The sequence below is a fragment of the Ornithodoros turicata genome, chromosome 2 (genome assembly GCF_037126465.1).
Source record: "Ornithodoros turicata isolate Travis chromosome 2, ASM3712646v1, whole genome shotgun sequence".
In the NCBI taxonomy this organism is placed as follows: Eukaryota; Metazoa; Arthropoda; class Arachnida; order Ixodida; family Argasidae; genus Ornithodoros; species Ornithodoros turicata.
Window position 1 is genome coordinate 150,018,816 of NC_088202.1, and position 13,403 is coordinate 150,032,218.

The window sequence follows — 13,403 nt, forward strand, 5'->3', positions numbered from 1 at the left end:
TATTCTATTATTCGGTTTGATGTAAGAAAAAATACAATGGAGGTTGTGGCGCTCATAGAGAGCCGACTACACGCTGCTGACCAATGGTCATAGTGCTCGCTCGATTCATTTCATTAATCGCTATTGCACGGGTTCTCATAACCTCCCGATGATTCACACCGGAGATACACAACTGTATACACCCAGCCCTCATTCTTCATTTAGGGTTCACTCAGAGCTAAAAGATCTACGGCACCTGCGAGACATCCTCACAAGCCTGTCCATTAATATCTTGTTATGCGGCGATAAAGTGCCGTCGTATAGTTGGTTTCCCTCCCTAGAACTTACGATAGGGGAAAAAATATTCAGTTTCTTTGACGCGACAGCGCTTGATTACCCGTACACAGCGCATGCCGTGTGCATGATTAGAGAACGCGTTACTTATGAAATGCTATCACCACTATAGTGGTGTTGACGGCGGCAGAGCCGTATACGGCTCTGGTTTTAATATACGACTCTGGACGGCGGTAAACAGGAGCACCCCCTAGCCGAGCCGAACGAGCCTATAGGTCTTCTCCACGAGAGTCTAGAGCCCAACGTTACACCCAAGACACAGAATGACTTGCATGAGGTGGAGTACTGGAGCTGTTTCCTTGCCACAGAAAGACGACATGGAAGCATGTTCTTTTGCGTGAAGGTGATGACGTCTGTCTTCTCTCACGAGATATCCAAGCCTGCCATCAGCGGTGTTGAGGGTTGACTGCATGCGTCGCTGAATGGCTGGGCGAGATTTCCCGGTGGTCCAAGTGCAGATGACGTCAGCATGAACAGAGCAATATACTTTCCTTCCTATGCAGTTTTTAAGACCAGCGATAACTACCTTGAAGAGAAGCGGGCTAAGCACACTTTCCTGTGGTATCCCGTAGTCTGATTAAACGTGCGGGGTATCTCCCTCAGCTCTGCAGATAAACAGTGTCCTACCGCAAAGGAAATCCGTGATCCAACGCATGGTCCTTGATGGCAAAGAAGCACAAGTAAGCATATAAAGGATGAAAATGCGACTGACTGTATATACACCCGTTTCACGTCGAGGAATACAGCCACCATTATCCTTTTGCCAGCCATTGCTTCCTGTGCTGCGGACGTCCATAACGGAATCCAGCGCCGAGCGATGCCGACGAAAACCAGACATTTCTTGGGGAAAGAAGGATCTCTTCTCGAGCCACCATTCAAGTCTGTGAACATGCGCTCCAACACCTTTCCGACACAACTGGTTAGGTTCACTGGTCTAAATGAGGACAATTGCGAAGGGACTTTGCCTGGTTTCAGCAAGGGACCAACGCGTGTGCATTTCTAGGCTTCGGGCAGTTTACCTTCCCTCCACTATGCTGGCATTCAATGCTGACAGAAGAAAACTCCGTGACTGCACGTCCAGGTTACGGAACGCCAGATATGATATGTCGTCCGGCCCAAGAGAAGACCGGGCTCGAGAGAGATGAAGGGCGTTCATTAGTTCAGCCAACAAGAAGTCCATATCCATGGCGGGATCACTGACTGGTGCGGCATCTGCAAATTGCGCAGGTATGGAAGATTCATAACACAGGAACGTCGCAGTGGACATTGCTTGTGACTCAGCTGTTCTAAGATGGCAAAGAAAGAGAGAATCCGCTAAATTTAGTCACTTTCGCCCAAACTTGGCAACACTGACTCCTTGCCGCCAGCGAGCTGTGACCCTCTCGGACGCCGGCGTCGTTGCTAGTAGACTAGTGCCCTCTCCATTGCAATTTGTGGGCTTATGATTTGGTCTCCCGCTCCTTGCGTCATCGAAACTTGTAGAGGCTCAGCAGATCTTTAAAAATGGACACAAGTGCATAGCGTTCGTACCCAGGATTGAAATTTCGCGTATAGAATCCTTGAGGTGCCTTCTTTTTATGTATTAAATAAAATGAGCGCTGTTTTCCGAGTCCGGAGTGGCACTTTGAGATTTCTATGCGTAATGGAGAAAGGCGAAAGAGCCGCGCGGACCGAAGCATACACAATATGCGATGCGCCGCCGCCGACAGCATACTCTTCGCCGCACATGCACCTCTACTAGTCGCAGGGCCCTTTCTCTTCTCCTCGGCTGTTTTGGTGCCTGGTCGGCAATACGATGGAGTGAACCATAAACAAGAAAACGTCGAAGCGTTGGCTGCTTCTGTCACATAAGGTTCTTTGTTTTCTGGGATAGCCTTTTACAAACCACAAATATACAGTGTGTTGTTAAGTGCATCAAACACGAACACAATATGAACATTGTTTCTGAATGTTGCGTGACATGCTGAACCAACTTTGCATTTACTCATATCTCACGAGGAAGTGAGTGAACAGACATAGATTCACAGATATGAAAATTACTGGAACCATCGCGGATAGCATGTCTGTCTGTACCTGTACCCCAGCGGCTGTGACGCCATCACTTTCTGTTTTGAACAAAAATGTAACTCTCTATATAACGTTGCGATGCTGCAAGAAATTCCTGTTATATTGCTGAGCTGTTGGATAAACTTTCAGGAGAGACGAGCTGCACGTTTGAAGGGAAGAAATACGAAGATGGTGACGAGTGGAATCCGGACAGCTGCACCACCTGTCGATGTCTCTCCGGTAGTGCTGTCTGTGACACAGAAGAGTGCCAGGAGATTGAATGCAAGACACAGAAATATATTCCCCTCGGAAAATGCTGTCCCGTCTGCCCAGGTAATGTTAGTTCATGTCACAATCCCTTCATGTTTTCTGTTAGGAGGATGTGTGTGATTAAGAGCCCGGATTGTCTTTCTCGATATGGTTTCCGATCTGGACAATGAAAAACCACTTTTGGTCTTGCTGTGGAAAAAAGTGTGCTATGGTGCATATAAATGCATGGTTTGCACGTTGTAGCATATTTCGCATGAAAGTGCATGAAAAGTGCACATTTACCATATTTTCGAGTGCGAGAGGTTACTTCTTTTTTCATGGGTGGTTTTGCTGGTTTCGGGACGGCGTTGGGTCGTCTTTCACAAAAATTCTGGTTGGAATCGAATATTTTCCATGTTTCGGTGGGGAGAGGTGCGGTGTTCAGCCCGTACCCTGGCTGCCCCATCCTCCACTGGCTAATGGGCCGTATTTCACTTTCGCCACATTACCGTTACGAAGACGGGCCCGTGATGCGGCATGATGCAGTGCCGAACTCAAAGCCATGACGATCAGATGGGGTGTTTCACCGCGGTGGAGCGGTACACTACCCCATTGCACGTGGAAGATTATGTGAAGATGATGAAGGAAGAACTAAAGCGTCTGGAGCAATCCAGTGGACGACAGGAAGTCCATAAACAGGTGAAGAACCCGACGATGGAGTACAGGATCTTCATAAGGGCCAATGAGTGCAGCTAAGGTGAGCGGCCTCTTGCTGATACGGCTAAGCTCATCACGCAATATCCGCCTTTGCGGGCAGTAGAGTGCACATTCCATAAGAATGTGCTGGGCGGTCGCCACGACACCGCAGGTGGAACAGAGGCCCCTGTCACAGCATCCGATCATGCACTTGAATTGCGGAGTGAACGCCGCATTGAGCTGGAGTCTACGTGGGAGGGAGGTAAAATGACGTAATAGACGGGCAGGGAAAGAAAACGTCAAATTTGGGTTTACTGAATACATGAGAGATTGAGCCGTGATGTCCCGGCGCCATTGCTGCAGAGCCAAGGGTTGAAACCATGCAGTTAGTAGGGCTCTTCTGTCATCTCTCGACAGCACAATGGGGACGGCTGTCGGGGACTCGTGGGCAGCCGTTGCTGCTCTGTCAGCCTCCTCATTTCCTCTTAGACCGCAGTGACTTGGAATCCACTGCAGGGATATATGATGACCTTCATCATGCAGACGCTGCACTTGGTGGAGAATGTCTACTACGATGGAGGCTAGCGACCCACGAAGCACCATGGTTGCCACACATTGCAGAGCAGCCCGTGAACCGGTGTAGACCACCCAGGCATGCGAAGGAAGTTGGGAGATCTTCTGCAGAAAGAGTAGAAGGCATACAGCTCCGCCGACGTTGATGACGTACGATGTGACAGACGATATCCACGTGCGACTGATTAGATGGGGCCACAGAAGCACGCGACGAACCATCCCATGTGGAAGATCCATCAGTGAAGACGGCAGTGTGGTCAGGATATTTAAGGTACATCATGTCCGCTGCCAACTGTTGAAGAACTAAAGGTGGCACTTGATGCTTTAGAATCTTGAGGCCAGGGACAGATTGGGAGAGTGAGGGGAGCGCAAGCGATCACGGAGGGGTTGTGGGAACTGTTGGGTGGATTGTGAACGAAGGAAGCTTGGGCCTCACTTTCACTAGACACTTGAAGACCACACTTTGGCTTCGCCGATAAATTTTTGCTGAAGGGGGATGACGACGGTGGTGCGTTCTGAGGCGCATGTAATGGCGAATGGTTTGCATCTGCCGTAGGATTTCTATCGGTAGCTCACGGGCTTCGGCTATCACCATTCGAGTTTCCGCGGCTCTCAGAACACCAAGACATATCCTCAGGCTTCGTGCAAGTATACACCGAAGTCGCTGTTCTTGAGACGGGGAGACGCCATGCAGGACAGGGAGGCTGTACACAAGTGTGCCACGAATAAAAGCGTGATGGAGGGCCAGAAGGGACTTCTCATCCATGCCCCACTTACCTCCGGCAAAGTGACAGATGACAGATATCCACCGGTGGGCCTTGGTGTCTAAATGGTCGACAGGCTTCTTCCAGGACAGGTTGGAGTTCAGGATGACTCCCAGAAATCTGTGGTGTTTAACTTGTCTGAGAGAGTGATTACCAATGCAAAGCTGACACTGGCGCATGTCCTTCTTAGTAAAGGCTAGCGCTGCTGTTTTTTTCAGCCCAGATATCCATGCCCGCTTCAGTGAGATACCGCCAAATCCTATCCAGCGAAAGCTGAAGACGAATGGCTGGCCTTGATTTCCCAATTGTCCAAATGCAAATGTCGTCGGCATAAATGGAAATTTTAACTCTTCGGCCAACGCAGGACTTTAGGCATTCCATTACCAGATTGAAAAGAATTGGGCTTAAGACACTCTCTTGTGGTACCCCATGAGCTAAACCAATCTTCGGCGTGGACCCCTTATGCGTGCGAACAGAGAGTGCTCTGTCGATCAGTAAATCCGCCAGCCACAAGAACGTTCTGTCAGAGGCCTGGGCTTGCTGCGGTGCGTGCAGCACAAAGGGGTTACCGACGGTATCGTTAGCTCTTTTGACGTCCAGGAAAACCGACATAATCAATTTTCTTCTGGCTCTTGGCTTATTCGGCGGAGGTGTCAAGGTCGAGGACAGAATCCATGGTGTTGCAATAGTGCAACAACAACAACTACAACAATAAATGAAGAAGTGATGATGAGATGGGATGTTTCCCCGTGGTAGCCACTGAACCCTACCCCACTTCACAGTGGTTAATATGAGAGGATGAATTATGGTGAAAGTGAAGCGACGACAGGTCGGAGTTCTGTTTAGAGCTCTTCGAGGAGTCCAGTGGCTTGCATGAAAGCAAAAAGGGCGCGAAGAGCCCGGCACTGATGCGCAGGGGAGCTCCATGGGCCAAGTACTTTGGACAAGCTGAATGGCCTATAGTCAGGGAGTTCAAGTTGGCGTTGAAGCACCCAGCGTTCACACAAGTACCGGTCACAGTCCTCGATGATATGGAAGATCGTAGCTGGGGTGTGGCAAGCTAGGCGCAGCGCCGTGTTACTGTAACCCACACTGTAAAAAATTTCACCGTAAAAAAAAACGGGCAAATGCAAATTTTAACAGGCATACGCCGTGTAGCATTACTGTGCTGTGGTCGTTAAAAGAACTGCATTGGCCAGTTATTTTAACTGGCATATGCCGTGTACCCTTATCGTGCTGTGCCCGTCTCTAGAGCCCATCTTTATTTCTTTTTTGTTTCTTTCTATATATAGTCGCAGCAATGAGAGCAGTTTAAGCAATGACCATGCGCAACAGATTCTGATGTTTGCCACATTGGGATTTATTTTCTATGTACATAGTGATGAAAATGCGCCAGTTACCTTTGGCATCAAAACCCTGCAAAGAGAAAGGGAACTGTTACAGGGAGCCGAGCAATTGACATGCAATTATACTCACCGTTTATTTTTTCAAAGGAAGAACATACGAAGGAACCATGTGCACCCATCAGTCAGCAATGGCATCAAAAGACTGCAAAAACTGTTACAGGGAGCAGGGCTAGTGACATGCAGTTATACTCAGTTTATTTTTTCAAAGGAAGAACATACGAATGAACCATGTGCACCCGGCAGTCAGCTCTGGCATCAAAACGCTGCAAAGAGAAAGGAAACTGTTACAGGGAGCAGGGCAATTCACATGCAGTTATACTCAGTTTATTTTTTCAAAGGAAGAACATACGAATGAACCATGTGCACCTGGCAGTCAGCTCTGGCATCAAAACACTGCAAAGAGAAAGGAAACTGTTGCAGGCAGCAGGGCAATTGACATGCAGTTATACTCTGATAAAAGAGAGAGGACGCTGACAAGCTGGTGCAGGTTGGGACAAAAGTTTACGGAACACGCGAGCGGCGTCTTTTTTCTTCGGTGCGACACCCTAGCGGCTGGCGGAAGCGGGTGAGTTCACTGCTTCGGAGGGGTGGAAGCATGCGCATTTAGCGACACACAGTGGGGGGTTCCGGTGTCGCTCTGGTGTGTCCGGGAACTGGAAGCTACCGCTGTGTGTCGCTAACAGCGCGCGCTTCCACCCCTCCGAAACAGTGAACTCACCCGCTTCCGCCAGCCGCTAGGGTGTCGCACCGAAGAAAAAAGACGCCGCTCGCGTGTTCCGTAAACTTTTGTCCCAACCTGTGCATACTTGAAGAAGGAGGAAGAGCCTGCATGACAGAGAACATGTATGTCCATATCCCTTTGCTGCTTCTGTAGGCGCCTGGTTGACCCGCACAAAGGAACTTGTGGCGGCTGCTATGCCGAAAGATGATGCTCCAATCACCCTGAGTGGCTTATCCATTCTACTCTATCCATGCAGATGCTATTCTGTAGCAGATATCGGTTGAACAAGAAAAATAGGGATCAGAAAAGTGAAAACCAAAAATTCTACCAGCCAAAATGCTGCGTATGCCACAGGTGTGGCGCTATGTTATGCTAAGCAGCAGAATGGAATAGGAACTGACTTACCTGCCATCGAGTGGGTAGCGGAGAAACGCAGTATTCGTGTCCTTCTTGAATCGTTGTCGCACCAAAGCAAGCGAAGCACACCTGCCTTCCACTTATCTATCACTGAATTGACTTGCAGAAGTATCCATGAGGCACCGAGCTTTTCAGAGTCTGTATCGACAACATGTTAGGGAAGGACGCTAAAAACCACCCAAAGCGGTACAGGCATAGATGCTTTGCTTGCGTCCCTGCTGCATCCAACACATTTCGAAACTTTGCGGAGAGCTGCTCGGTTGCTCCGGCACCGCCGACACGGTGTCGCCGGCTTGAGCGCGCCAAGAAAAGTTCATAATTTCAAACCAACCAATGAGCGCTCGCATACCGTGGGAGCGGCCTCAGGAGCCAATGGGCTCGTGACGGTTGAGAACTCGCGCTTCGACGTAAAAATTCTGACGTTTCATGACGTTTGATGACGTAAAAAGCTCGCAGCGCCTCACTTTAGTCGCAAGTGAACTCGCGAGTTTCATCCCCTTGGTTCCGCTTCCGGCGGTTGCGAATGACGGCAATGTCCCGTACTTGGCTTGGCCTCATAGAGTTAATATAGGAAGACTCTAGAGAACATACTTGGCGCGCCGTCAATGGGATTCTCCTATACCCGAGCGTGACCGCCCGGGCGCAGCCATCCGTTGGTCATGGACAGTGTTAGCGGACGAATTTCAGGCCCCTAACTACAGCGGAGCTGCCCCGTTTGTTGCAAACACTGTGCCGTCACGTGGGATGACAAACTGGAACGAGCCGATGGAGGCAACGGCGTCCTCCGTAGGAAGCGAGGCCCGCCGTGTAATTGCGTTGAGAACGCACGAATCTTCGGGATACGTACAGAATTGAGTAGTGCTATCGGAATCACAAGGTAAACGTTGCCATATCATACGTGAATCATATCTTATCTATGAGATTACCTGCGACACCGCCAACCCTTGCTTTCCACCGACACGGATGAAGATGTTTACCGCCTTGTTGAAGTGGCGTTTGTATGCTTTGCGATCGTAATAAATAAATCGTTACCCATCGTAACAAATGTAGGCATGTATTTCTGAAGGCAACAGAATTCCAAAGATGAATACACACAGTAAACCGCCATTTTCATGCTGCTCTGCAAACCAACGGGAACCGGAAATGGCAAAACCGAAACCACCCGCCATTCCACGCTCTGGTCTGTCGAGTTTCCTGATAATAAAGTGGTGAACGAACGGCAGCACACAAGCAAGTGATGTAGTTGGAAAATATCCACTGCTTATTTGCTTAACGAATACATATGAGATACGCCCATAGTACGCGGAATTTAGATAGCAAGTGATGAATTTTGGAAAAAGAGCGCGTCAAATTTAGCGGAATGAAGCAGTCAACGGAAGGCAACACCTTCCATGACCAACGGATGGCAGCTCCCGTATGGTCACGCTCTTTTGAGCGAGTCCGACCCCCCTGCTTGGCCTTGCCTCCGCATTCAAGTTTTTGGCCGGCGCATGATGATGGCGCCACCGTTTTATGTAGTTTTCGCAGTATTTGTGTTTACGGTAACACGCCGTCGTTAGACACTATTAAACGCCCGTAGAAACCACAGTATTTTTTTACAGTGCAGCTTAACACGGAACAGAGGGGTGGAGGCGACGTTGAGTCGTAGACCCTGCAGGAGTGTCGTAGAGCTTCGAGGGAAGCCACCTGGCATCCTAAATGATAATGACGGGTCCACTGCATGGAGGAGCGACCATTGAGTGATGTCATGGAGCCATTGCTGACGGGCCAAGGGTCACACCAACGCAGACAAGTAGGAGCGCCTATCTCCGTTGGAGAGGATAATGGGCACGGCTCTGGAGATACGGTGGGCCACAGCAGCCGCCAAATCTGCCTCTTCGTTGCACTGAATGCCGGTGTGGCTGGGGACCCACTGTAGGGTCACCCGGTGTCCCTGTTCGCCGAGAACCTTGAGCGCCGCCAGGATACTAACTACCACCGGAGCCAACGAACCGCGGATGCCCATGCTTCCTACAGATTGCAGGGCTGATTTTGAGCCTGTGTATATCACCCAGGAGCGAGGAGGGCAGTTGGGGACAGACTTTAGAGATAGCAAGATGGCATTCAGCTCCGCAGAGGTCGACGAAGTGCGATGTGACAGGCGAAACCCACATGATAGTGACTCATCCGGTATGAGAAAGGCAGCGGAGGAGCCATCCGACGTAGACGTACCATCTGTGAACACAGCCGTGCGGCCTCTGTACTTTGTATCCATCATTTCCAAAGTAGACTGCTTGAGAACCGGAACGGGGATCTGGCTCTTCGGCCCCAAGAGGCCAGGGATGTGTGTCGAGAGGGATGGGCTCGGCTGTGTCCATGGTGCCACTGAAGGGGCGGTCGGGGCAACAGTAAAGCCAGGGATGTTTCCAGATGTTGCTGTAACACATAGCGAGAGTTTACTGTTCTTCCGCCTACGTAGCTTTTGAACCAGAGGATGGCGCCGGTGGTGAGCGAGCAACCGTAAGTAGTGTCGGATGGTTTCTCTTCGGCGGAGGACATCGATAGGTATTTCTCCGGCGTCGGCGATCACCCTCAGCGGCTCAGCGCCTCAGCGCTGCGCGGGACACCAAGGCACGTCCGCAGGCTGCGTGCCACTGTACGCCGAAGCTTGTGTTCAGACGTGGCTGATATACCGTGCAATACGGGCAAGCTGTATAGCAGGGAGCCGCGAACCAGAGTTTCGTGGAGCACAAGAAAATCCCGCTCAGTGCAGCCCCAGCACACGCCGGCAAAGTGGCGAACCACATCAACACCCCAGCGCTGAGCCTTTGAGATGAAGAAGTCAATGGGCCTTCTCCACGAGATGTTGCGGTCCAGGATAGCACCCAGGAACCTATGAAACTTGACTTGTATGAGGGGGCAGTCGCCAATCCGAAGTTGGAACCTCCGCATCTCTCTTCGAGTAAAAAGGAAGGACAGCGCTTTTTTCGGTGGAGATATCCATCCCCGCGTTCAAGAAGAAGTTGTTGATGGCGTCCAGTGCTCTTTGCAACCGATGTTGAATTGCCGGCCGGGACTTTCCGACAGTCCAAATACACACATCGTCCGCATATATGGAGAGATTTACTCTCCTGGGTAGACATTCCTTGAGGTCAACCATGACAATATTAAATAATAACGAGCTTAGGACACTGCCTTGCGGGACACCCTGCGGTACAGCAGTCTTCTCTGTGTCACCCTCGCCTGTTCTAACAAAAATTTTCTTTTGGCTCAGGAAGTCGGAAAGCCATGCAAGCGCTTTCCCAGGCACTTGAGACCGGAGCAACGCATGAAGAACGCCTGGGTGACTTACGGTGTCATACGCCCGCTTGACGTCCAGGAAGACAGCCATCACGATTTGCCTCCGGGCTTTCGCTTCCTCAACAGCAGAGACCAAATCCATCACCGAATCCATAGAACTACGATGCCTACGGAAGCCTGACATTTCCTGGGGGAAAACAGATCTTCTCTCTAGTCATCACTCGAGTCTGTGCAGCACCATGCGCTCCAGGCAGCCTAGGCAGCTGGTAAGGCTGACAGGCCGAGAAGACGCCAGATCCAAATGGGTGTTTTCCCGGTTTCAGTATGGGGACTACTAGGGCCTCCTTCCACTGAGCAGGGACTTGTCCATCCCTCCATGATTTGTTGTAAGTCTCTAAGAGGACCAAAAGGCATGTGTCATTCAGGTTACGGAGCGCAGCATAGGTGACCAAGTCCGGACCAGGTGACGACTTTTTCCGAGAAAACGCTAGGGCCGCCTTGAGTTCGGCAAACGTGAAGTCTGCATCCATGTCGGGGTCAGATGATGGAGGAACTTGGTTAATAGCGCCCTGTAGCTTCAAAACATGTTCTTGAAAGCTTGAACATTTCGCTGCCTCGGAGCTCGCTGCTGTGGTCTTGCAAAATTCGTATGCTTCCTTCTCAGGCTTGGAAATCGAGAGAGTCAGAGATCGCAGGGGGTTCTTCGCTGGAGGAGCTTCCCTGAGACTTCGAGCAACGCGCCATACCTTCGCAGTACTGGTAAAAGGGGTCAGAGACGCACAGAACTGCCGCCATCTACGTACATCCACGGCCTTCAGGGCCTTTTGTACCATTACGTTCGCACGTCGTGCATCCTGAACATCCAGGAGTTGGCCAGATCGCCGAGCCTTTCGCTCCGCCAGTCTCCTATAAGCACGCCAGCGCTCCACTCTTGGATCCGTACCTGCATGACCAGCAGCAATAGTGCAGAACATATATGTTCGTGTTTTTCGTGTTGTCCATGCTCAGGCTTGTTTCATCTCCAGCTAGCCTGCGCTTAAGCTATTTTATCAATCACGGACGCCAAGTCTTCAGCTCCATGATCTATATCTGTGGCGCAAGTAGCCTTTGCCGTGTCATGCAGAACGAATGCGGATTTATCATACCGTATCATCTCTAATAAAGTGCTCACTTTTCTTTAAAAAATAGGCATTTGGTGCATTGCTTTCCTACTAAGAACAATGAAAAACATGGCATATATTGAGGATTTTTACTGTATATTTCCGAGATTTTCAGTGCGTGCATATTTCGACAGTTTTAGTACATATTATTCGCGCTCTGGATTAACAGACAGCTTTTTCTTGGAAGTTTTGTCGAAATGGTTATGTATTTATCCTGAATGGAAAAAGTGTAAGGACGTGAAAGCGGAAAACGTGTTGTGCACACGTAACCTGAGTGTGCCCGTACGTTGTGCAAACGTAACGGCATACTCAGGTAAATATCACTTGTCACATATGACATGGCAGCTTTGGTCTCTGGAGAAAATGTCAGCATGGAGTAAAATGTGAGCTTTAATGCACTCTACCACGTGTTTCTAGTTGCTCGAAAGAGAGGTGTTTGTTGAAGCGAGTAGATGGCATCGGAGACGCGCTGGCCAAGTTGTTGGGGTTCGAAGGGATTGTTGAACGTTGGACATTGAACGGAAGAAGGTATCGGTGTAACGCGGTATGGGGAGGGGTCCGCGTTTTTGGACCCGAACACTGATATGGAACGCCCAACTCAACAACTAAAGTGTGTTTAATTAAGTAAGTGCGTCTGCGGAATTTCAACAACTGGAGAAGCGGTGTGAAGATCCGTCCTGGACTGTGACGGCGAAGGAAAAGTGAGAAGAGAGCTAAGTCAATTGACCAGTACGAAGGCGACAACGAAAGTGAGCTTCCAACGGCGGAACTTGTGCGCATGCTTCTGGAGAACGATAAGCTCATCATGGAACTTGTTCGGGAACGTACAGCGACCTGTGTAAAATTTTCATGTCATGCCTGACTTAAAGGGATGGCTCAAGTCGATTTCGAAACTCACGTAATTCCTTACGGATCACTGACCACAGTATCCAAAATCCCAAGCGAAATACTGGTGTAGTTTCACTGTTATTCGACGGAATACATGACAAGAGCAGACGACGGATATTGAGTGTATGCCGGAGTCCCCTCTCTGGACGGCGTCTGGACGGCGCGTTTCCTCCTCTCTCTCCTTCGCTTATGGAGCTTCTGTTGCCGCAGCGCTGAACTTTGAAATTCGTTTAGTTAATAATATCTAAGCACATTTGGAACGAAAAAAATAGCCAGGTAGACCGATGGCGAACACAGTGGTATCGGTTTCATAGATCCGGATGCCTTTAAGTAGGGGAAACAAAGACTTCAACGGGGAAAGCGATCGACAGCGGGCTGAAAAACTTAAAGGAGCACTGATGTGACACCAGGTTTCGTGTTTCGCTGCAGAGTGTTCGGCAACGAATAAAATGAGTTCCTGCGAAAGAACGACGACCTACAGAGCACGAGGCCTCTGTTCCCATTGAGGCCCACTCTCCACCTCGAAATAAAGTTGTTGTTGTTGGCCTCTGTTCCGCACACATCTCTAAAACCCTCTCCTCGTGATCACAGGCCGAGGACGTCTGACGTAAAGTGGTTCGCTTCCGTAAGCTGAGAAAAAAAAGCATTCTCCCCGTCACGCGAGGATCGTGTCGCTTTCTCCGACTGTTTTTGTAAATTCGCTTGCGCAGTTGTAATACACCGCAGAGCGGAAATATGTTGTAGGGTTTCGAGCCATATTAAATGTCATCTCATTGCTCCTTTAAGGAGTACGGCGACCTTACATAAGTGGCCAGAACAATTTCAGCCCGAAAGAGGAAAGTCACATTTGAATGGAGCCGCACTCCACTGG

At 49.8% G+C, this 13,403-nt stretch overlaps 1 protein-coding gene across 1 annotated transcript in view; it reads left to right on the top strand.

Annotated features, from left to right (window-relative positions):
- LOC135386394 (collagen alpha-1(I) chain-like) overlaps positions 1-13,403 on the top strand; it is a 127,956-nt gene that overhangs the window by 5,518 nt on the left and 109,035 nt on the right. The window contains exon 2 of the mRNA XM_064616308.1: positions 2,530-2,712. Within this exon, the coding sequence (XP_064472378.1) occupies positions 2,530-2,712 (183 nt within the window). The remainder of the gene's footprint in view (positions 1-2,529; positions 2,713-13,403) is intronic.